We start from the raw sequence: 26,352 nt of genomic DNA on the forward strand, positions 1-26,352 counted from the left end.
TACGCTCGTGTGCAGTAGCCCTAATAGTAGAATTTCACATTTCACATTTGTCCCCTATGCACTGCTCCTGCTCATCTCTTTGACACTTTTTTGGAGATTACTAAGTGGTGTAGTCTTCTTCCTTCAGTCCCCTTTATCTATTCACTGCAGTGTCTTGTCTGTTTTTACAGGGGCGGTGGTGAACTGGGCTGTAATTGGCATAAACTGGGTAATCTGGAGAATAAGCAGAATGGCCTGGATGACCTGGAGGCTTGTATTGTGCACGTACATGATCAGGGATTTTCTCTGCCCTCTCGGACAGCATTAGAAGCTGCCAGCGCTGGAGGAGTCCTGGCTGGGGCGCTCTTTAATGCTAGGCCGTGGCTTTTTCAAGCGATGGTCTTGGAGGTACCATGTTGTTTCATTTCTGAATCATTGCTCTACTTGAACCCCTTAAGAACGCAGCGCTTTTTTTTTCCATTTTTTTTTCTCCTCTCTACTTTAACCCTTTCCAGTCCACTGTCTGACGTCTGAAGACATTATAATTTAAGGCTGTACAGCTCCGATGTTGGAAGGCATCTGTTGAGGTTCTCTTACTGTATATTGCCAGCCTCTCTGCTGTCGGAGCCTATCCAATGTGTCACCTCATGCAGTACTGTCTTTAGCCAGCAGATAGCGCCGTTGTATAAACGGCAGAAAAAGAGTAACCCCCTAGGAAAACCAGGATACAAATTGGGTTGGAAAGGGTTATAAGTCATACCTTTTGTCTTTCCGTCGACATGGTTGTCTGAGGACTTGTTCTTTGCGGAACAAGTTGTATTTTTCAATGATACTACTTAATAACCATATAATGTACTGAAAACCTTTTAAAAGGGGCATAAGATCGAAAAAAACGTCAATTTTGCCTTTTCCGGGGAATGTGGGGTTTCTTGTTTTTATGGTATATGCACTGCAGAAATGACAACTTTGTTCTTTGGTCAGTACGATTAGACTTTTATGGATATGGTGATACCAAATATGTTTTGGTGGGGGGGGGGGGTTGATTTAATTTTTGAATTATAAATCTGGGAAAAGGGGGGTTGAAACTTTAATTTCTACAATAATAAACCATTTTCTCCTTTTCTTTTTTTCTCTCCTTCTTTTTAGTTCCCATAGTGGGCTCAAATTTGCAATTGTTTGATCGCTTCTACCATGTACTGAAACACTTTAGGATTGTGGTATATGGTGTTTCTGTTGGTATTCTATTAAGTCGGACCACAGGCCCATCTTCATAGGTAGCCTTCAGAATGCCAATGACTGCCATTACAATCAGATAGCACCCTGCAATCTCATCTTGGGGAGCCGTTGGCTACCCTCATACACCGATTGGGGTGTTTAAATGCCGCTGTCGAAAATTGACAGCAGCATTTAAAGAGTTAACAGGTGCAATCGGCTTACGCCAGCTATATATGGAATGGGCCTGGCTCCCAATCCTGCTCAAACAAACTCTGTACACCCAGGACACATACATACGTCCTATTGCGCTAAAGAGGACCTGTCATGCCCCCGTGTCAGTGGAGCCAGCTGTATGGCTTTGCAACCACAGTCCAGATGACTCTAACTATGTCACTTTTCCATAGTTTCAGTTCCCAGGGCTGTGAATTGACAGATGGGCAGTCCTCACTGCTCACTATCAGTGGGTGAGTGACATCAGACGTGATTGATGGGGGGGGGGGGGACTGTCCACTTCACACATTAAAACTAAGTGCCTGTATGGGGAAACGGGAGAGAGATAAGGGAAAAGAAAGACATCATTGGGGTTTGCAGGGCCGTGATTGGAAATCTATGTAGCCATCCCATGGCAGGTCCTCTTAAAAGAGGATTTCTGAGCGTTTCACTTGGAGTAGGCTATTAAAATGTAAGTCCCAGAATACTGCTTTAACCCTTTGCAATTCAATTTTGGATTTAGGGTTTCCTAGGGGGCTTTCTCTTTCTGCCATTATACAATGGCGCCATCTGCTGGCTAGAGCTAGTATTGCGGTATGAGACATGCTGTATAGGCCCCCGACAACAGAGCTGCCAGTAATCTACAGTAAGAATACCCTGCCCGACGTCTTCCAAAATCAGAGCTGTACAACCTTCAATTAGAATGTCTTTAGACTAGAGATGAGCGAGCATACTCGCTAAGGACAATTGCTCGATCGAGCATTGTTCTTAGCGAGTATCTCCTCGCTCGGCAGAGAAGGTTCGGGTGCCGGCGCGGGTGACAGGTGAGTTGCGGCAGTGAGCGGGGGGGAGAGAGGGAGAGAGAGATCTCCCCTCCATTCCTCTGCCCCTCCCTGCCCGCCGCCGGCAGCCGAACCTTTTCTCTCGAGCGGGCAGGTACTCGCTAAGGGCAATCATGGTTCAGTAGCATTATGACGATGCCAGTTTCTTTGCCAGGCACCCTTCTTGGACGTGCTGACTGCAATGATGGACCCGTCTTTACCACTCACCATCGAGGAGCAAGAAGAATGGGGCAGTCCGCAGACTAACGCTCAACACTACATGACTATACAGGCTTATTGTCCTTATCAGAACATTACTCCACAGGTAGGAGCCGCACTAGGACCGTTATTGTAAAAGTTACTATTTTCTGATTGTTTTCCTTGTTAACTGGACGTAGATGAACTAAGTTTGGAGAGAAAACAGCTGCTGGCAGATGGGCATCTTTTCCTTATGAAGAAGATTCTTGTTTTATATTATATTCCTAGTCATGTTTCAATGCCTATTTGAAAGGTCAGATATTTTTTTTTAATTAAAGTATTTTTTATTAAACTTTTTCACCTTTTGCATATTTTAAAACATTTTTTTTAACAAATCTTTGGTTTCCCCTCCCTCCCTCCCCCTCCCCCTCTCACCCACCCCCTTCCCTTCACCCCCCTCCCTCCCCCATCCCCCCTAAGATCTCTCTCTCAACGTTCTGTTCTTTGGGTAAACTGTCTCTGAATGAACACAGTGTTGTGTCGTAAACAATAATAACAGTTCATGTAACGTATATTTGTTTTCTTCTTTGGTCTTCGTGTTGCTTATCTTCTTGCTGTTTTCTTTTATTGATTCAGGGTTAGATTTTTTGTTGCATTCAAGGGGGGGTCATATTTCTTTTGCCCGTTGCCCGGTCTCTCTCTCTCCAATCCCTCCTTTCTTAACTTTTCCCTATTACTCCTTGCCACTTTATTTTATTGTATATCAAGTCTGTAATTTGTTCTACATTTCCCAATAAACTTTATATATATCCATTACATACGTTGTTATGTCTTAGTAAATCCCCGGTTTACTGGTGCCTCCCCACACGGCTCACCACTCCCTATGTATTTGATCCAACATTACTGCTCTGGGCGTGTATCCATCTCAGCCATATGTCCTGATATTTTTGACTGGTCTTACGCTTAGTGTAAATACTCCTTTCCCACGGTAAAATTTGGTTGACCTTATTTTTGAATTCTCCCAGCGTGGGTGGTTCTTCGTCCAACCAGCGCTGGGCTATTGTTTTTCTGGCCATATACAATAGTCTGGCTACCGCTAGTTTTTCATGATCATCTAATGTTAGATCCTGTATGTATCCCAGAATGCACACGTATGGTGTAAAGTCCATACGTATGCCAAATGCCGCGTTAATTGCATTTCTTATTCCCATCCAATATCTGTGCAATTTCGGACAACGCCATAGCATGTGGATTAGGTCCGCCGTGTGGGTTTTGCACCTTACACATATCGGGGAGGTTCTCATTCCTATATTGTGTAAGAAGGCCGGGGTGCGGTACACTCTGTGTATTAGAAATATTTGTGAGACTCTGTGTGATTCGCTCAGAGATAGCTTGGGTGTCATTTGTAGGATTTCCTCCCAGTGCGACTCCTCAATGGGCCCTATGTCTGCTTCCCATTTTGCTTTTGTTGATAACGGGTTGTGTGCATTGACCGTGTCCTGTATATGGGAATATAGTACAGATATTTTCCCCGCTGTGGTGGTGGCTTTTCCTATTATGTCCGCTACTATATTTATTACCATTGTTATTTCCGCCGTGTTTTTTTCCGCTTGTATAGCGTGTCTAAGTTGCAGATATTTGTAAAAGTCACTATTGGGGATGTCGTGGTTTTGCCTTAACTGCTCGAAGGTTTTTAGTTCCCCCCCCTCCAGTATCTGGTCCATTCTCCTAACTCCCCTGTCTTTCCACCCTTGGAATCCTTTTAGCTTGTTGATTTCTGGCAGGTGCGGGTTATTCCATATGGGGGTATGTTGTGTGCAGTTTTTTATATCAAGCATGTTCCTGGTCTTCCACCATATTTTATGTATCAATAATAGCGTGGGGGCACTTTGACCATTTTTTTTAAACGCTCCACGTTCCAGGGTTTCAAACAAATGTGATCCGTTAAAGAGATTTTTAAGGATTCTGAAACTAGCGTCGTGTGTTTCTTCTGTCTCCCACCCCCTGAGATGTTGCAGCTGGGAGGCCATGAAGTACGAGAACGGATTGGGCAAGGCTAATCCTCCCTTTTCTTTTGAATTGTATAGCAGTTCTAATTTTATCCTAGGTGTCTTTCCTCCCCATATGAGTTCTCTAAACAGTCCCTTGGCCTTGTGGAAAAATTTTTGTGTTATCCAGTGTGGGGAGTTGTGTATTAGATACAGTAATTGGGGCATCCATATCATTTTTATAAGATTCACTCTTCCTATGATTGTCATGGGTAGTTTTTTCCATATGTGAAGTTTTTGTTTCCATTTTTCCATAAGTGGTTCCAGGTTTATTTTCCCGTACTCACTGACCTCTTTCGTAATTTTAACTCCCAGATATTTAATTGTTGGGGTGCATTTCAGGGTTAATTCTCTGTTGGCAACTTGCATGTCTGGGGTGTCTATTGATAGTATTTCGGATTTGGTCCAATTGATAGCGAGTCCTGAGAAGGCTCCAAATTCTTTTATTGTTTGCATCGTGGTTTCTAAAGATTTTTCCCTGTCCCCTAAAAATAATAACATGTCGTCTGCATACAAAGCGATTTTCTCCTCCATGTTTCCTCTTATGAATCCCACTATTTCCTGGTGTGACCGAATTTTGCATGCTAGGGGCTCTATTGCAAGTGCAAACAGGAGTGGCGATAGTGGGCATCCCTGCCTTGTCCCTCTATGTAGTGGGAATGTTTCTGATGACCCCCCGTTGATGGACACATCCGCCTCCGCTCTAGCATATAGGAGTTTTACTCGTCTCACAAATATTGGGCCACAGCCCATTTTTTCTAGTACCTTCCACAGGTATTGCCACTCAACGCTATCAAACGCCTTGGCCGCGTCCAGTGAGCATATGATTCTGTCTCCGGTATTATCTACGGGTATTTGTAGGTTCAGAAATACTCTACGGATGTTCGTTGCCGTTGATCTTGCTGGTATAAATCCACTCTGGTCTGGATGCACCAAGGTGGATGCCACTTGTGATAGCCGCTTGGCTAAAACTTTTGCTATAATTTTGACATCCGCGTTTAACAGCGATATCGGCCTATATGAGTCCACCAACAGGGGGTCCTTTTCTGGTTTTAACAGAATTATTATTTTTGCTTTTCGCATTGTTTGTGGTAGTTCCCCTTCCTTTTCCGCCCCCGCCCATGTCTCCAGGAGTTGTGGTAGTAAAGTGTCTGCATGTTGTTTGTAAAATTCTATTGGGAGACCATCCTCCCCTGGGGCCTTGTTATTTTGCATATCTTTTACTGCCTCTTGCATCTCCTCCAAGTCTATTGGTGCATCTAGAAACTCTCTCTGTTCCTCCGTCAATTTATGTGTTCTTATATCTGCCAAGTATTCCTCGATTTGTTCTACCGTTTTTTCCAGTTTCGAAGAATACAGAGAGGAGTAAAATTCCCGTGCAATCTCTCTTATGGATGTTGCGTCCCTGACTATCTCGCCTTGTGCGTCTTTTAGTTCAATGATGTATGTGGGGCTAGTTTGTGCTCGGGCTATAACTGCCAGCATATGTCCCGTTTTTTCTCCCTCCTCATAATATGTCTGTTTCCTGAACCCATTTTTAGTGGCCGCCGTTTCTAGAACGTATTTATTAAGGGCCTCTTGGGCCTGTTTCCATAGGTTGAGTGTTGTTATAGTTTTCTCTTTTATGTAATTTTCTTCTGATTCTTTTAGTTTGTCTCGTATTTTTTGCCCTCTTTCTCTATGTCCTTTTTTTGCCTGTGTGATTTGCTGTATGTATACCCCCCTCATATATGCCTTCATGGCCTCCCAGCAAATCGTCATACTTGTGGTATCCTTATTTAATATGAAGTATTCCTCTAGTGTTTTTTTCACTATTTCCTTGTTTAATATGTTTAGCCAGTGCGAGTTCAGATTCCATCTTTTTTGGGAATGACTTACAGTGTTACTGTGCTGTATGTCCAGACGTAGGATGGAGTGGTCAGAAACAACTCTTGGTAGATATTCTATCGAGGTTATATCTCTATATATCTGAATATTCCCTACCGCTAGGTCTATTCTAGATAAGCATTGGTATGTGGATGAGTAGCAGGAGTATTGTTTGTTTGTGGGGTGCCGTGTTCTCCATATGTCTATCAATGATATCTCGTTTATTAGTTTACCTAGTGGTGTCAGGTTCCTTTCTTCGTTTGCGTTTCCTGCCCTTAGTCTGTCCTGTGCAGGGTTAATGACCGAATTAAAGTCGCCTATGATAAGGACTGGAATGTCCGGTTTATCTGTTATGAAACCTATAACTTGCCTCATTATCATGTTATTATATGGTGGCGGGATATATACTGAAGCTATAATGCATGTGTAGTTGTAGATTCTGCAGTGTAGGCATATAAAGCGGCCTTCTGGGTCAATTTTTCGTGAGAGACATTTAAACGGTATATTTCTGTGTATCACTATGCTGACCCCCCTGGAGTACCTCGTGTGTGTGGAGTGGAAGCTCTGACCCATCCCCCCTATTTTGAACGTGTCCGTATTTTCTTTTGATAAATGTGTTTCCTGCAAGCATATAATAGCCGGGCCTTGTTCCTTGATGACTTGCAGTACTGCTGATCGTTTTGTCTGGTCACTCATACCTCTCACGTTCCACGATACGACCCTTATCCTACTACCCATTTTCCTTGTTTTTTGTTTTCCGCAGGGTTATTATTTTCTGGGCGCCTCCACCCCTTTTTGTTTTTATGAGTGAGTCGCACTGGGAGGGTCCCCATCTCTGTATTTGTGTCTCGCCCGTGTCGCCCCGTATATGTGTATGTGTATTACTGTTTGTTCTCCGCATAGGGCTTCTCCAGTAACATTTTGGTTTGGTCCCCCACATCCCCCAGTACAGACATTTATCCACATTTACTATACATATTTTCGTTATTTGCAACACATTTATCATTTGTACATTTACGTTGACATTTCTTCCCCTTATCCCACCCTGAATCATTTTTCTATCGTTTAACCTTATCCCTTTTAACTGTATCTTATCTAATATTCCCCTAATATGCGAGAGAGAGACCAAACAACAGACACCCCCAACATGTAACTCACTGATCCGTTGTCTCATCGGATCGGGGTACCAGTCCTCCATTCTCCTACGCGATGCATCCTGTCGTCCCAGGAGCTCCTTTCAGAAATTTTCGGTTCCCTTTGTGTGAACATTACTTTGGGTGCAGCCTCTTCATGGTGTCTTGCGCGGCGATCTTCCCCTCCGAATCTGTTCTTCATTTTGATCTATCCAGGCACCTGCATCTTTTGGGTTTTCAAAGAATTGTGTCGTGCCCAGCGCCGCCACTCTCAGTTTAGCCGGGTACAGCATCCCGTAGGGCACTTGTAGGTTTCGCAGTCGTCTTTTTATTTCTACAAATGTTGCTCGCTTCTTTTGTATTTCCGTGGAGAAATCTGGATAGAAGGAGACTTTCACGCCATTATATTGGATTTCACCCTTTTCGCGGGCCTTTTGGAGTATGGTATCACGGTCTCTGTAATGCAGTACTTTGATGAGTATCGGTCTGGCTGGAGCCCCCGGGGGAGGGGTCGTGTCGGTACACGGTGGGCTCTTTCGACTGCAAACATTGCAGTTAGAGTGTTTCTTCCGAACAGTTCGGGCAGCCATGTTTCAAAAAATTCTGCAGGGTTTCTTCCTTCCGTCTTTTCTGGGAGGCCCACAATCCGCACGTTGTTCCTTCTTGACCTATTTTCTAGGTCGTCTACTTTGTTCTGTAGATATTGTATGTCATGCAGATTTTTTCCCACGTCTCGTTGCATCGGCTGTATTGCGTCTTCTACGTCGCTTATACGTTGTTCAGTTTCTGTCAGACGCTCTGATATTTTCCTCATATCTTGCCGTAGCAGGTTTACATTACTTTGCATCGCCCCCATCTGCATATTAAGGTTGTTCAGTGATGCGTTGCCTTTAGTGATTTCGCTGAATATTTCTTTCAACGTAGGCTCCCTGGCGCACCTTTCGTCCTCCTGCCTTTGATCTTTTTTGGCGGCATCTTCTGCACTTTGGGAGGTGTCTCGTATAGTGCTTTCTGAGGTGTCTGCGTGATTTGCGCTGTGCGTGCATATGCCTGGGCTGCTTGCATTATTCATGCTGTCACCTGCGTAATGTTCGTCTGGATTGACACTGTTTGCACCTTTATTTTTGTAGTTGGGGTTGTCTGCCTGACTTGTGACTTCCTGCTTATTTCCAGCATGATCTTGTACAGCATGTAGACTATTTTGTTTTTCCTTGTCCTTGCTGTGTTTAGCAGGGTCCGTTGTTGTGTTTGCTTTGTCTGCTCTTTCCTTTTTACTTTCTCTTTCTGCATGTACTGTGTCTGCAGCTTCTTCCTCCCCTCCTGCTCCCTCCGTTTGTGTGTTTCTCTGTGGGCTCTCCCGCTCTCCCCTCTGTTTATGGCTTATGGAGTCCTGTTTTCTGCCCCCCTCCTCCCTGGCATACCTTGCCAGCTTACGTGCTGTGTCTGCACTGTTTGTGGTGGGCCGCGGTATGAGCATTCTCGGCTCCCTCCCTCCGGCGCCATGTTGTTTCTGCCGGCCGCCTGCTTCATCTGCCTTCCCCCGCTCCTTGCCTCGCATCATTAACTCTGCTGCTGTCTGTTTTATCTCCGGAGCTTGCTACTGTGCCTCCGCTGCTTTTTGATTGCCTTTCGGCGTCTCTGGGTCCCGTTAACAGGATGGGAATGTCGGATCTTGCAGGAGCTACTCTGAGATGCGACTATCTACATCTCCGGCCAGGCTCCGCCCCCCTGAAAGGTCAGATATTGATTCACACAAGCTACCTTCCAGTAGTTGGCGCTGTGGAGGATTATTCCATCTTTGATTTGCATAGCTTTTTCCCAGGAAGCATTGCATGGCTTATAATAATCCCTACCCCATTGTGGTGCTCTCCACAAGGAGAACCAGACTTGAGATTAGTTTAAAAAGCTAGAGAAGCTGTTGCAATGTTGTGTAGATCTTACGGTGAACATCACTGACTTTCACTACTGATAACTAATATGGCATTCATGAGAACTAACAAGTGCTGCATTACCAAATACGCAGGATCTAACATTTTTTTTAGCAACATTTCTATGTACTGTCCAATAATCCTATTACACAAGTGTCACTGTCTGTATGTTCTTTTGTAGAATCATCCCTCAGTTCTGATCTCGGCTTATGAGAACGATCAGCGAGTTCCCTTAATTGGATTACTGCGGTACATGAAAAAGCTCAGAACAGCTGCCCTTTGTCACTTCCAGACATCGGCTTTGCCAGGTAAGAAGAAAGGAGGAAATATTAGACAGGATAGGAAAAAAGAGTTAAAGTAGGTACAAGCCCTTTAAATCTAGTAGCCGCTTTGCATAATTAAAAAGCGGGTTGCTCGAATTTACCACCGATGACCTATCCTCAGGATTGGTCATCAATAGTTGATAGATGGGGGTCTGCTGCTCGGGATTTCTGACGATCAGCTGATTCTCTGGGCCACTGTCTGTTAAGCGGAGCCAAAAGTTGTTATTGGGATCGGAGCTGGGAGTATAATAGAAGGCATCGATCCCATTGACAGTGGGCTGGAGGATCAGCTGATCATCGGGGATCCCGAGCAGCAAATCCCCACTTATCAACTATTGATGACCTATCCTGAGAATAGGTCATCAATAGTCAATGCCTGGAAAAACCCTTCAGCTCCTCAAATCTTATAGAAGCCTATTCCTCCTGGAAATGTATGAATGAATTGACAACTGGGTTCTACCATTCCTTTTGCTCCTACTCCTATTGATGAGAAGCATGTACACACCCGGTTTTCAGTGTGTTCATACATTTCTAGGTGTATCGTTAAACCTCTGAAAATGAATGAATAAGGACCAACATTTGAATCTTTTATGTCACAACTCCAAAATCCTAGACTCTGTAGTTAAGGACTTCTTGCACTAAAAGAAGTTGGCCCATTCACAGGATTGGGGATAACTATCGGACCAGTGGTGGTCTGACCGCTGAAACCCCGACCGATCATTAGAACAAGGGGTCCGAAGATCCCTTAATGAATGGAGTGGGTTTCACTTATAAATGAACTTCTACTCCATTCATTTCACTGGGACTGCTGGAAATGTCAGAGCTCTTGAACCTGGCTATCTCTGGCAGTTCTATCGAAATGAATGAAGTTCATGAATGCCCATGTTCGAATGCCACTACGTTCATTCATGGTTGGGGCCCTCGTTTTTGTGATCAGTAGGGTTCTAAGTGGTCAGACCACCACTAATCAGATGGTTATCACTTATCCTACCAATATGGAACAGCTTTTTTGATTGGACAACCCCTCTCTGCAGTGCACATCCTGCAGTTGGCAACGGTTGCTGAGCCGCTGCTGCTGGTCAAGTGATGTGCCCACTTCTTCATCAACTGACTGGCGGCGCCTATTATTAGTTGTCAGCTGAAGGATATACGGTGCAGAGAGGTCTCAGTATGGTGAGAGGAGCAGCATTGCAGGCCGAAATCTGCTGCTGATTCGCAGTTGAATAGCAGCTCAAGTCCGCACCAATGGTGCAGATTTTGATGTGTTTTTTGATGCCGAAATACTGTGGATTTTACAATGGAATCTTCTACTGTGGAAAATTCACAGCATTTGCGCTATGTGTGAATGTAGGTTTCATAAGAGTGTGGTGCCAGGCTAGATATCTGCAGCCCACCCTGTAGATGCTATGGTGATGGTGAGTGAGTATGAGGTTTAGCATGTAGTGGTATAATAATGACTACATATAGTTGTTTTAGTAATAAACCGAACGACAACAGGCTAAGGCCTCCCTCACATAGACAATTTTTCAGCATTTAGCGCTGCGCTTTCAGCACAGCACTCAAGGCTGTCAGAGGCTCCATTGTTTTTCAATGGAGCCTCAAAGACAGCCACTCGATTAGGGTACTTTCCAGCGCCGCGATTTTTGAGTGGAGTCTGTTCGCTTTTTGGGAATTTGGCACTTGTCGTCAGTGATGAGAAGCGCTAAAAGCCGGTGTCAGCATTGTTTTGCTGCGTTCGTGTGTGAGGGAGGCCTGAGGGTCCTATTACATTTATTACACTTATCAAATGCTTTAGCACCCAACAGTTTTCCTAGCGATAACTGCTTTCACACGAGCGATGATCGCTGAGTAAATGTAGCCATAGTGATCTGGGGGTCAGATTTTTTTATGCCTGCAGAAGCTGAAAAAGATCTAGCGAGAATCTGAATGATAAATGAAAAAAAAAAAAATATATATATATATATATTATGATCTAAAATCATCTCTATCTATATCTCAGCAGACTTCTTCTGATTTAAATTGGTGCAGGTGTTTACCTGTTGTTTGCACAGAAAATTTTATGAAGTCGTGGTTACTTCAGAGGAACCAAGGAATAAGTTGAATATGTTCACTGTTTTGCATAGTTCTTTAAGAGGCCTGCTTAGTACACCTCCATGACCTGAGGGTAGTGTGTACAAAAAAATCATTTACCTAGGCCTTATGATTATTAAGAAAACAACTATCTCATGTATTGCGGTTGTTCACGGATTTTCGCACTTCGAATTGAATAATCAATTACGAGTTACCAAGATGGTGATCGGTCTGCAAATCATGTCCTATGAAGAACGGTTAAAGGATCTGGGAATGTTTAGCTTGCAAAAAAGAAAGCTGAGATGAGGCTTAATAGCTGTCTACAAATATCTGAAGGGCTGTCACAGTGCAGAGGGATCAGCCCTATTCTCATTTGCACAAGGAAAGACTAGAAGCAATGGGCTGAAACTGAAAGGGAGGAGACACAAATTAGATATTACAAAAAACTTTCTGACAGTGATCATTGAGTGGAACAGGTTACCACAGGAGGTAGTGAGTTCTCTTTCAATGGAAGTGTTCAAACAAAGGCTGGACAAATATCTGTCTGTAACATAGTTCGTAAGGCTGAATGAAGACAATGTCCATCTAGTCCAGCCTCTTTAGCCTCCTGTTTTGTTGATCCAGAGGAAGGCAAAAAACCCCAAGAGCAGAAGCCAATTAGCCCTTTTGGGGAAACAATTCCTTCCCGACTCCCTAATGGCAATCAGACTATTCCCTGGATCAACCCCTAATAGTTCCTACCTGCCTGTATACCCGGATTAACAAATAACCTTAGATTTATAGCCTATAATATCCTTCCTCTCCAGAAAGACATCAAGTCCCCTTTTAAACTCCTCTAAGGATTTTGCCATCACCACTTCCTCAGGCAGAGAGTTCCACAGTCTCACTGCTCTTACAGTAAAGAACCCTTTTCTATGTTGGTGATGAAACCTGCATTCTTCTAAGCGTAGCGGATGCCCTCTCGTTACCGTCGCGGTCCTGGGTATAAACAGATACTGGGAGAGATCCTTGTATTGACCCCTCATGTACTAAAATACGTCCGTTCCTAACCACGGACACGCTAAAGACGCTCGTGGTTGCGCTCATCCACTCCCGGCTTGACTACTGCAACTCGCTACTCATTGGCCTCCCCCGCACTAGACTCGCTCCACTCCAATCCATACTAAATACAGCAGCTAGACTCATTTTTCTATCCAGTCGTTATTCAGATGCCTCTGCATTATGCCAGTCGCTGCATTGGCTGCCCATCCACTCCAGAACTACATTTAAACTCCTCTACCTCACTCACAAAGCTCTGCATGGCGCTGCACCACCATACATCGCCTCCCTACTGTTAGTATACCACCCAGCGTGCTCACTCCGATCGACTAACACACTCAGACTAAACACCCCTGTAATACGAACCTCTCATGCTCGCCTACAGGACTTCACCAGAGCAGCACCCATCCTCTGGAATGCTCTACTCCAAGGCATCCGGACAATTCCCGATGCACGAAATTTCAGACGTGCCTTAAAAACGCACCTCTACAGGGAAGCATACCAAATCTCCTGACCTAGTCCCCTGCCCCTCACTATGGTGCCCCACCCCGTTTGCCTTCATATAAATGATCTGTACATAAAATTTCCTATTGCCTGTGTTCCCCAACTCCTGCACCTCCTGTACCACCCTCAACCCATGTGTGTCTAACCCAATGTACCTTATATTGTAATTGTTGTATTGTTTTGCATTTATCCATGCCTGAAAGCGCTGCGGAATAAGTTGGCGCTATACAAATAAAGATTATTATTATTATTACTTATACATGGTTATTTGGTCGCCTCTTAACCTTCTTTTTTTTAGAGTAAATAGTCCCAATTTTGATAGCCTCTCTGGGTATTTCAGTCCCTTCATTCCATGTACTAGCTTAGTCGCTCTTCTTTGAACCCCCTCCAATACCGTAACATCTTTCCTCAGCACCGGTGACCAGAACTGTACGCAGTATTCCATGACAAGTGCCTTATATAATGGGAGGATAATGTTCTCATCCCTCGCCCCTATACCTCTTTTAATTCATCCCAAAACTTTATTTGCCTTTGCCGCAGCTGATTGTCATTGGTTACTCCAGTTTAGTCTACAATCCACTAGTATCCCCAGGTCTTTTTCCATGTCACTTTTCCCTAGCAGTACCCCATTAAGTGTATAATGGTAACATCCATTTTTGCTGCCCATGTGCATAACCTTACATTTATCAACATTGAACTTCATTTGCCATTTTTCTGCCCAAGCTCCCAGCTTATCTGGGTCCGTTTGTAGCTGCACATTGTCCCCCGTTGCATTAATTATATTGTATAATTTTGTGTCATCTGCTTATATTGAAATTTTGCTGTGCAGCCCCTCTATCAGGTCATTGATAAATATATTGAACAGAATGGGGCCTAATACTGAACCCTGTGGCACCCCACTAGTGCCACTGTGGCCCAATCAGAGTATGAGCCATTTATTACCACCCTCTGCTTTCTATCATTGAGCCAATTTTTTACCCAATTACACACGTTTTCACCCAATCAGAGCTGTCTCATTTTGTATATTAGCCTATTATGTGGCACGGTGTCAAAGGCTTTAGAGAAGTCCAGATATACGAGATCAATAGATTCTCCCAAGTCCAGCTTAGAGCTTACTTCATCGTAGAAACTGATCAGATTTGTCTGACATGAGCGACCCTTCATGAATCCATGCTGGTGAGGAGTTATTCCCTTGTTCTCCTTGAGGTGCTCATCGATGGCGTCTCTCAGAATCCCCTCGAAAAAATTTTTTGTAAATTGGAACCACGTTGGCAATGCGCCGATCCAATGGTACAATACCGGTCTTGATAGTGTCTAGAAATATTAGGTATAGCGGCCTAGCTAACTCATCACTTAGTTCCCTTAGTATCCTTGGGTCCATCTGGGCCTGGCGATTTATCGATTTTAATCTTCTTTAACCGGTTCCTGGGATGATTTAGTGAATCCTGCACTGAGCAGGAGGTTGGACCCCATGACCCTGGAGGTCCCTTCCAACTCTGACATTCTATGATCAAGCTGCAACCCCTTTACTTTTCCTATTTAGGATCTAAAAAATGTCCGTGCCAAATTTCAAATTTGTATGACACCGGAAGCTAGAGAATTAGTGGTCAGTGAGTGAGTCCCCCTCCTTGGTTTCTGGGGTTGACTATAGTACTGCTCTCTTTTCTGATTTTCCCAGTGACTTTAGCAATATTGCTTTCTGTGGTCTTCCCCTTTTTTCGAGGCGAAGGGCCTTGTGGACTGTCTTCCCATGGTGCATGATGTATCCTATCTGCCCAGAGTCAAGGCTTGCACTAGAGGGTCCTTCACATATGCCATAGCCATGTACAGGAGGTCCCTACGAGCCACCCGGCTTGACTTGGAATGTCGCCTTGTTGCTGCAGAGGCCAAGCACATAGCGAACCCTTCCCCGTAAGCTTACCTGGACCTAAACAAACTATGATGGGCATATAAATAGCTATTAACTGAATTTACAAAAAAGAAGCTATTTTACTCCCGACACCAGGTCTTCGACCAGGGGGATAAGAATGGCCACCTACTGACCTACTTGACCATAGAAGACCAGTTACTGCCACCAATTGCAGTGGTACAAGATGCTTTGGGTGCCCTGATAGATGACCCACAACTTGTCAACCAAACGTTTGCCTATTTTTATAGAAACCTATATACCTCTAAACTTAGCTGTTCTGATGAAAAACTAACAGACTATCTGAGCCAGTCCAGTGTGGCGTATCTGGACAGGGTCCTAAGCATAGAGGTAATAACAGATGCCATCAAGTCGCTCCCCAATCAGAAATCCCCGGGTGTGGATGGGCTTGCTGGGGAATGGTATAAAAAGAATGCGGACTTCCTGGCCCCACGGCTCCTAAAGTTATACAATTCTATCCTGCGAGATGGTGCCTTACCAGATACTATGCGCAAAGCCCTAATTGTCATGATCCCTAAAGCTGGAAAAGACCCTGCGGACTGTGGCTCCTACTGGCCCATCTCACTCCTTAACAACAACGTTAAAATTCTTGCAAAAATACTGGTGACTCGCATAAACTTGGTCCTCGGAGAGATTGTACATGCTGACCAGTCTGGTTTCATGCCTGGCAAAAGTACGGACATGAATCTAAGGCGACTTTTTGACCATCTGATGTATGAACACTCGAACTGTGAGAAGCACACCCTGGTATTTATTGGAAAAGGCCTTCGAGTCAGTGGAGTGGAAGTACCTGTGGGCAGTGATGCAATGGTTTGGATTTGGGCCAACGTTTATTAAATGGGTAAAGATCCTGTATTACTCTCCGGTGGCCAATATTAAAGCCAATGTCCATGTTTCTGCCCAGTTCCCATTGGGTAGAGGCACACGACAGGGCTGCCTCTGTCTTTGGCCTTGTTTGCCCTCGCTATAGAGCCACTTGCAATCTAGAAAAGTGTACCCAGATATCGCCTCAGGATCGTCATTCGGCTGTGCAAAACAACACAATTCTAATCCTCCAGAAGGGGGGAGAGCTGCGGAAGTGATTGGGGTCTCTCGTGAGAGAGTGATCCCAAAGAAATATAATAGAAAATGACTATTAGCCAAAAAGAAAACTTTTTCTGCGCTCAGTGAATTGTACGTTTCCACAAATGATAGTTGTCAAGGATATATAGGAGTTACACTTACTGGGGAGGAGGGGGGTATGATGACCATGAGCCCCCTCCTTGAAGTGATATCTCCTTTCTCTCCAAATAGAGGTTTCCAAGCGTTTAAAATAGAATAATAACACTTTTTTATTCCAGTATTCGTTAAAAAACAGGCAACGCGTTTCTGTGCTCACAGGCACCTTTCTCAAGCCATAGTTAAACAACACAATCATCACATATATATAGTATTATAAGGTCACTTACATTACAAGTTACCGGTGTCTCACGGTGGCGGCGGCCATATTGGGGGCGTGTTCGTGTATGCTAACGTCATCATGGTGGTCATGTGACCAGAGTTTGGCGTCCTCACAGTTAAACGGCATAAGGGATATCACCAGGGGCGTGTCTGACGTATTCGACGTCATCACGGCCGTCATGTGATCGGCATAAGGCATTCCTACTATCAAATGCATGGGGCATATTGTTAGAGGCGTGTCAGATGCTTCCGCCGTCATCACTATCGTCATGTGACTGACACGTGATGTGCCCTTAGTCTGTATATTATGGGCGACGCCATATCTATGGGCACAGCGTCATTGCGCCCGTCACGTGATCGATACATGACGTTCTTATATCTATAGTGTTAGGAGCGGTATTCTGAGCAAAATTTCGCTCTCCCTGTGTGTCGCATGTATATCATATTTATAGAGATGGGGTATTATTTGTTTTTCTACCATTCTCCTATGAGGTGGAGTAAATAATCTACTTTAAAGGGGTTGTCCCGCGAAACAAAGTGGGGGTATACACTTCTGTATGGCCATATTAATGCACTTTGTAATGTACATTGTGCATTAATTATGAGCCATACAGAAGTTATTCACTTACCTGTTCCGTTGTTAGCGTCCTCGTCTCCATGGTGCCGTCTAATTTTCAGCGTCTAATCGCCCAATTAGACGCGCTTGCGCAGTCCGGTCTTCTTTCTTCTGAATGGGGCCGCTCATGCCGGAGAGCGGCTCCTCGTAGCTCCGCCCCGTCACGTGTGCCGATTCCAGCCAATCAGGAGGCTGGAATCGGCAATGGACCGCACAGAAGACCTGCGGTCCACCGAGGGTGAAGATCCCGGCGGCCATCTTCGCAAGGTAAGTAAGAAGTCACCGGAGCGCGGGGATTCAGGTAAGCACTATCCGTTTGTTTTTTTTTAAACCCCTGCATCGGGTTTGTCTCGCGCCGAACGGGGGGGGGCTATTGAAAAAAAAAAAAAAAACGTTTCGGCGCGGGACAACCCCTTTAACAGTTGCATAATTTGTGTATATAAGCGTTAAAAGTTTTAGTATGTATAAACATACATATATAGATATTTATAATCAATCTTAACATATATAAAATTAATACAAATATAGTCTATAAAATCCCTCCAAAAAAATTTTGCAATAAAAATAAACAGATTTCTTCTCTACCAGTGTGTTATTTTTTTTAAAAGGGTTTTTACGTATAAGACTTTTCTTTTGTTCAGTTCTATTTAAAAGTTTTTATTTAAAATTTTTTTTCGAGAGTTTCATTCAGCCCTAGAGGATTTAATGTTTGTAATCGAAAAATCCAGTACATTTCTCGTTTTTTGAGTAGAGAAAACATTTCTGGTTTTACCTTCTCTAATGGTGTTACTTTCAAACCCCTAGCATCTTTATTATGTACTTTCATAAAATGTCTTGAGATGCTGTGTTTATCAAAGCCATTCACTATGTTGTTACGATGTTTGTTAATCCGTATTCGTAAGGGATTAATTGTACGCCCGATATACCTTAGCCCACATGGACATTGTAGAAGGTAGATCACAAATTTTTATTATTAATTTTATATATGTTAAGATTGATTATAAATATCTATATATGTATGTTTATACATACTAAAACTTTTACCGCTTATATACACAAATTATGCAACTGTTAGGCCACCTGCAGACGAGCGGGTCGGATCCGGCAGCGTAAATTCTCGCCGCGGGACCCGACCCGAGAGCCTGCAGGGACGAGCATGTACTCACCCGCACCTGGCGGCCCCGGCTCTTTCATGTGCCGGCTGCGTTGCAGCCGGCGCATGCGCAGACCGGAGCCGGCGGCCGGGTGAGTGCGTGCCCCGCACAAAAATAGGGCATGCCGCGGTTTGTTTGCCGCGCGAGATTTCGCACGGCCAAACCGCGGCCGTCTGCATAGGAGTGCGTATTGTAATGCACTCCTATGCAAACTTTCAGTGGCGGAAATCCCGCGGGAAATACCGCCGCGGGATTTCCGCCCGTGTGCAGGCGGCCTTAAAGTAGATTATTTACTCCACCTCATAGGAGAATGGTAGGAAAACAAATAATACCCCTTCTGTATAAATATGATATACATGCGATACACAGGGAGAGCGAGCTTTTGCTCAGAATACCGCTCCTAACACTATAGCTATAAGAACGTCACGTATCGATCACGTGACGGGCGCAATGACGCTGTGCCCATAGATATGGCGTCGCCCATAATATACAGACTAAGGGCACATCACGTGTCAGTCACATGACGATAGTGATGACGGCGGAAGCATCTGACACGCCTCTAACAATATGCCCCATGCATTTGATAGTAGGAATGCCTTATGCCGATCACATGACGGCCGTGATGATGTCGAATACGTCAGACACGCCCCTTGTGATATCCCTTATGCCGTTTAACTGTGAGGACGCCAAACTCTGGTCACATGACCACCGCGTTGACGTTGGCATACACGAACACGCCCCCAATATGGCCGCCACCACCGTGAGACACCGGTAACTTGTAATGTAAGTGACCTTATAATACTATATATATATGTGATGATTGTGTTGTTTAACTATGGCTTGAGAAAGGTGCCTGTGAGCACAGAAACGCGTTGCCTGTTTTTTAACGAATACTGGAATAAAAAAGTGTTGTTATTCTATTTTAAACGCTTGGAAACCTCTATTTGGAGAGAAAGGAGATATCACTTCAAGGAGGGGGCTCATGGTCATCATACCCCCCTCCTCCCCAGTAAGTGTAACTCCTATATATCCTTGACAACTATCATTTGTGGAAACGTACAATTCACTGAGCGCAGAAAAAGTTTTCTTTTTGGCTAACTTGCAATCTAGGACATACATCACCAATAATAAAGTATATACACATAGAGGTGAGGTAGATTCTCCTCAGTATATACACATAGAGATTAGGTAGATTCTCTTCAGTATATACACATAGAGGTGAGGTAGATTATTCTCAGTATATACACATAGAGGTGAGGTAGATTCTCCTCGGTATATACACATAGAGGTGAGGTAGATTCTCCTCGGTATATACACATAGAGGTGAGGTAGATTCTCCACAGTATATACACATAGAGGTGAGGTAGATTCTCCTCAGTATATACACATAGAGATTAGGTAGATTCTCTTCAGTATATACACATAGAGATTAGGTAGATTCTCTTCAGTATATACACATAGAGGTGAGGTAGATTCTCCACAGTATATACACATAGAGGTGAGGTAGATTATTCTCAGTATATACACATAGAGGTGAGGTAGATTCTCCTCGGTATATACACATAGAGGTGAGGTAGATTCTCCTCGGTATATACACATAGAGGTGAGGTAGATTCTCCTCGGTATATACACATAGAGGTGAGGTAGATTCTCCTCGGTATATACACATAGAGGTGAGGTAGATTCTCTTCGGTATATACACCTAGAGGTGAGGTAGATTCTCTTCGGTATATACACCTAGAGGTGAGGTAGATTCTCTTCGGTATATACACCTAGAGGTGAGGTAGATTCTCCTCGGTATATACACATAGAGGTGAGGTAGATTCTCCTCGGTATATACACATAGAGGTGAGGTAGATTCTCCACAGTATATACACATAGAGGTGAGGTAGATTCTCCTCGGTATATACACATAGAGGTGAGGTAGATTCTCCTCGGTATATACACCTAGAGATAAGGTAGATTCTCCTCGGTATATACACCTAGAGATAAGGTAGATTCTCTTCAGTATATACACATAGAGGTGAGGTAGATTCTCCACAGTATATACACACAGAGGTGAGGTAGATTCTCCTCGGTATATACATATAGAGGTGAGGTAGATTCTCTTCAGTATATACACATAGAGGTGAGGTAGATTCTCCTCGGTATATACATATAGAGGTGAGGTAGATTCTCTTCAGTATATACACATAGAGGTGAGGTAGATTCTCCTTGGTATATACACCTAGAGATAAGGTAGATCCTCTTTAGTATATACACATAGAGGTGAGGTAGATTCTCCACAGTATATACACATAGAGGTGAGGTAGATTCTCCACAGTATATACACATAGAGGTGAGGTAGATTCTCCACAGTATATACACATAGAGGTGAGGTAGATTCTCCACAGTATATACACATAGAGGTGAGGTAGATTCTCCTCAGTATATACACACAGAGGTGAGGTAGATTCTCCTCAGTATATACACACAGAGGTGAGGTAGATTCTCCCCAGTATATACACACAGAGGTGAGGTAGATTCTCCCCGGTATATACACATAGAGGTGAGGTAGATTCTCTTCGGTATATACACATAGAGGTGAGGTAGATTCTCCTCGGTATATACACCTAGAGGTGAGGTAGATTCTCTTCGGTATATACACATAGAGGTGAGGTAGATAATCAAGTTGCGACCCCTTTACTTTCCCTATTTACATACCGAATTTCCAAGATTAGCCTTTTGATTGTGAAATATCGCTGTTGGGCAATGAATTTTTCAAAACTGCTTGCTTAGTATGTCTCTACAACCTGAAGGTAGTGTGTTTGCAAAAAATCATTTCCCTAGGCTTTATGGTTTCTCAGAAAATAACTATCTCATGTATTGCGGTTTTTCGTGAATTTTCGCACTTCAAATTGAATAATCAAGTTGCGTCCCCTTTACTGTTCCTATTTAGGACCTAAAGAATGGTCATGCCAAATTTCAAGCTTTAGGGCTTTCGCTTTTAGATAGATATATATCATACACACACTTTAGGGTTATATATCCTGGCGATACTCTTCTATTGGGTCCGTACACCCATGGTGGGGATTGGACTTTTGTCCGTAACACACTTGAGATTTGAAGGTAGTTAGATATGTAAGACTGCGGTTCTATTGCGTTTCTGATGTTCATGCTAGCTGTAAACTAAAAATGCTGAAAACCGGGGGGCGTGGCCTGCAACCAAGATGGCCGGTCGCACTTAGGTGTAGCTCCCCAGGGGATTTTCATCATCCTGCAATAATCCTGGCCTAATAGTACTCCACTACCTCCCTGAGGCACCGACGGGACCTACTCACCCTGCTGCAGCAGCGGTACAGGAAACAGCGGCGCTTCTGGGTTCCCGCTGGACGGCGGGAGACTCGGGACGGAGCGCGAGGCGACCACCTGCCAGCGCCCTGCTGGCACTCTCGGCCGCGACCCGGCGGCGCCGCGCGACAGAACCTCCGGGCGTATTTAGCCCCGACACACCAGAGGGACCGGCTCCCGGCACCTGAAGCCAGCGGTGCAGCGGCTCGAGACCATCGGCGGTGCAAGCGGCCGCGCTGCATCATAACGCTCGGCCCCCCCCCTCCCCCGCGAGCGGTGCAGACACACGCGCCCCCGGAGGGGCCATCTCCAGGTCGCCGCCGAGACACTTCGGCGGAGGCGCCCGAGACCTACTGGCCTGCTGCTGAGATTCTCCTGCAGCGTCCCGCTAGCGGAGCCCCGGACGAACCCGCCCCCTGCAGGCCCTGAGTGCATCACGGGCTGGCCGTCTTCTCCTGTCGGACGGGACCCTTTAGAGCGGCGGCACGCCGACCGGAGCTGCAGCGCTGCTGCATTATACCGACCTGCCCGCCGACATATAAGATCCGTGGCGGAGCTCATCCACCGCTGGGCCCCTGCTCTGAGGGACCACGAACTGTGAGTAAAGTCAGGGGGGGGGTCATTGCCCGGAGGATTAACATCCCATAAGCTGCGCCCGAGGAGGGGGTCGCCCAATACTGGGAGCACCCCCAGATAAGGCCCTTAGCAGGACATTCCATAAAAAAAAGAAAATTAGAGACAGCACCACAACCCCTTACAAACCCGTGCACCCGGGATAACCTCCGACAAGCGGCGCTCGTGAAGGCAGCTGTAACAACAAGCCCATTAAATCATTTATTTGTTTGGGACCCAAGGACAACTCCCCAGGAGCCACTACAGGACCCACATTAAATCCCTGAGGCCTAGCCCTCACGCCTTCTCCAAATACCATCTCCTGCTAAGCTGACTGGTTTGCAGTCCAGGCCCCTACACGACGTTCAAGGGCCCACACTCCTAACGGCCGGCTGTGTCCAGCTAACACCGCTGAGCGCTTCAAGACACCCAGCTCCACTAACAACACGAGCAAGGCCTTTCTTCAGCTTTATACATTCTCTCTCAATAACATCGCGGAGATATACTCCGACAGCCCCATCCATCCTCCTCGCTTAATATTTGTTCAACATGAGTACCCGAGCCAAGGGCGGCACTGCGGCCGAAAAACTTAAAGAATTCTCTAGGACTGAGACACCTGAACACACACCACGGCCTGCACGTGCCACCCAGGCGAGAGAGAGCGAGACAGACCCGGGGCAACCCCCGGAACCCACTATGCGGCAACTTCTTGAAGCCATTAATATCTGCAAATCCTCCCTCATGGGCAAAATAGACGAAATCAAAGCAGATGTCTCCCTGCTGAGACAGGACTTACAAAACATGCGAGGCAGAATGAGTGAGATGGAAGACCGCGTTTCCAGCATTGAAGACTCCCTGAAACCACTCCCGGCAGCAATACACAAAGTTACCAAACAATCAGAATTTTGCCAGTCCAAGATGGATGACTTAGAAAATCGCCTCCGCCGTAACAACCTACGGATAATCGGCTTGCCGGAGCGAGCAGAAGGCTCCCATCCGGAGTCTTTCACAGAGAATTGGCTAAAGTCTATACTGGGGAACGACATTTTCTCGGCCTCCTTCACCGTAGAGAGAGCCCATCGTGTCCCGACTAGACCTCCACCCCCGGGTGCCCCCCCGCGCCCCTTTCTGGCAAGGATTCTAAATTGCAGAGACCGTGACACCGCACTGCGTCAAGCCAGACTTAAGGGCCCACTTAAACACAACAATTCGCTGATCTCCATTTTTCCTGACTTTTCCGCGGATTTACAGAAGCAGAGAGCCACCTTCATAGAGGTCAAGAAAAAATTCAAGGACAGGAATATTCCTTACTCCATGGCCTACCCAGCCCGCCTGCGCATTGTAGCGGACGGGAAAGCCCTCTTCATGCAATCACCAGCCGAAGCCATGGAATGGCTCCAGATGCATCCTACACCATCCGCGGACGCTGGATCCTGAACACGCCGTAGCTATATTCTAAATCTTATTTGTAATGTTACTCTGTAATTCCCCTGGCCTACTGGGAACAATGGGCAATTAATATTCAATAAGCCCCTCATCGGGACCTCAAGACACAAAACCTACTAGTCTCAGTCGAGGCCACCACTTCCCTTAAGGCCACAGGAATTTCCCCTACTGGCAACAACCGTTACTCTCTTGTTAGAGCGTAACTTTAAGATTTTCTCTTGACATTTCCGTTATAATTGTTAAACGGAATGTTACATGTTGACTGTTTATGTGATTATAGTTCAGTTTTTGTTAAATCCCCGGAGAGTCCGTGCCGGTGCTACTATCCCATTAATACACGCAAATTGCCGCCGCTCTTAAACGCCCTACCCGTAAACTACCGGGTCTTTTTACCACTTAAATGGCGTTAGCTTGTTTTAGTTGGAATGTGAGAGGTTTGGGTACCACCGCCAAGCGCAAGGCTGTGTTTTCATGCATTAAACAATTTAATCCTCACATTGTATGTTTACAGGAAACTCACCTCACCTCAGAAAAGGCCGAACTACTCAAAAAACCGTGGGTCCAATGGGTAAGCCACTCCTATCACACCTCCTCTTCCAGGGGAGTCTCACTCCTTATCCACAAAGCAGTAAGATGGAACCCAATTAGCACCCGTAGAGACCCTGAAGGGAGATTCATTTTTACATATGCTGAAATAGACTCTAAACCCTATACCATCTTATGTATATACAACCCACCCCATAACAACCAATATCCCGTACAAGCGGCCATCGCGTTTGCCCACCAATATCCCCTAGCAAGCGTCATCTGTATGGGGGACTTTAACCAAGTAATGGATCTAAATATAGATAGATTCCATACACCATCCACAGCCCCTACCACTGCTAAATCCTCTCTGCAACAGCTTACCGACAGCGTGGGATGGGTGGATTTCTGGCGCATCAGTCACCCCACTACCCAGGAATACACCTGCCATTCCCAGGGACATAACACCCTGTCCAGAATCGACTACATATTTGGCTCCCCATCTCTAGCAATCTATCTCTCCAATATAACACACTGCCCACGGGGCGTCTCGGACCATTGCCCGATTCTATTAACCTTAAAATTCCCCCAAATTAAAATCATCCCCAACTGGAAAATTCATCCATTCTGGCTTAAACTTATTGATACCGACGACCAAACACCCGCCCACATATCAACCTTTCTAGACGTCCACAACAACAACACTCACTATGCCCTGAAATGGGATACCCTCAAGGCTTACCTCAGAGGCTGTCTTAAATCCACCATCACTCACATTAAAAAATCCACATCCCAGTCCGACCGCGACATTGAGACCCGGGCTACGGAGGCGGAAAAACTATACATCTCCGACCCTACAGACTCCAACAAAGTGGCATGGCTCGGCATGTCCCGCCTGCATAAAATTCAAATCCATGAAAAAACCAAACGTAAATTATTCTTCACCAAACAATATTACTTCGAACTGGGGAACCAATCCAGCCATCTTCTGGCTAATCTCATCAGGCGGGAGAGCCACTCTAATACTATCCTCAAAATTCAAAACACACAAGGCGAGACGCTCACCGATGCCCAGTCCATCACAGAACGATTTAGAGAATTCTACGCCAATCTTTACAGCTCTTCTACTAACAAAACCACTTCAGACACCCTCAACTACCTCCAGGATCTGATATTCCCAACACTCGAGGCCGAACAGATAGCGCTTCTAGAGGCCCCTATTTCCCTAGAGGAGGTTCAGCAAACTATCCAAGATATGGCACTGAATAAATCCCCTGGCCCAGATGGCCTCCCCATTGAAGTGTACCAAAAATATAGTGAACACCTCACCCCACTACTGCATGAAACACTACTTCAAGCCCAAATAGGTAACTCCCTTCCCCCCTCATTTTATAAAGCCACCATAATCGTCCTACTAAAGCCCAATAAAAACCCGTTGGACTGCAGCTCCTATCGACCCATTTCGCTAGTCAATGCAGACTACAAAATCCTAACCAAAGTCCTAGCAACCAGATTAAACCAAGTCATCCTTTCTATTATACATCCAGACCAGACCGGCTTCATGCCAGGGAAATCCACAACGATCAATATAAGAAAAGTCCAAACCGCCATTCAGATTGGTACCAAATTTAATATGCCCTGGGCCTTCGCATCACTGGACATGATGAAAGCCTTCGACTCCCTGGAGTGGAGCTTTCTGGAAGCATGCCTCCTTCGCTTCGGTTTCGGTCCCCAGTTTATACATTGGATCAAAATAATATACAAATCTCCAAGCGCCAATGTAACTGTAAACGGTATTCCATCAGCCGACTTCTCATTGACCAGGGGCACCCGTCAGGGCTGCCCACTATCCCCGGCTTTATTCGCCATAGCCATAGAGGCGCTGGCGATCCGTTTGAGAGCCACTCCGGCCGTAACCGGAATCAAGTGGGGTGGCCTGGAGAGCAAGGTGGGCCTTTACGCGGATGAT

The 26,352-nt window shown here is 45.3% G+C and overlaps 1 protein-coding gene across 2 annotated transcripts in view; it reads left to right on the top strand.

The window, feature by feature from the left end:
• Nucleotides 1–26,352, top strand: part of PREPL (prolyl endopeptidase like) — a 76,597-nt gene that overhangs the window by 39,691 nt on the left and 10,554 nt on the right. For both annotated transcript variants that reach the window (XM_066595553.1, XM_066595554.1), the window contains exons 11-13: nt 171–387; nt 2,401–2,550; nt 9,580–9,706. In XM_066595553.1, coding sequence (XP_066451650.1) covers nt 171–387; nt 2,401–2,550; nt 9,580–9,706 — 494 coding nt within the window. The remainder of the gene's footprint in view (nt 1–170; nt 388–2,400; nt 2,551–9,579; nt 9,707–26,352) is intronic.

Source organism: Eleutherodactylus coqui, chromosome 3 (assembly GCF_035609145.1).
Source record: "Eleutherodactylus coqui strain aEleCoq1 chromosome 3, aEleCoq1.hap1, whole genome shotgun sequence".
NCBI lineage: Eukaryota > Metazoa > Chordata > Amphibia > Anura > Eleutherodactylidae > Eleutherodactylus > Eleutherodactylus coqui.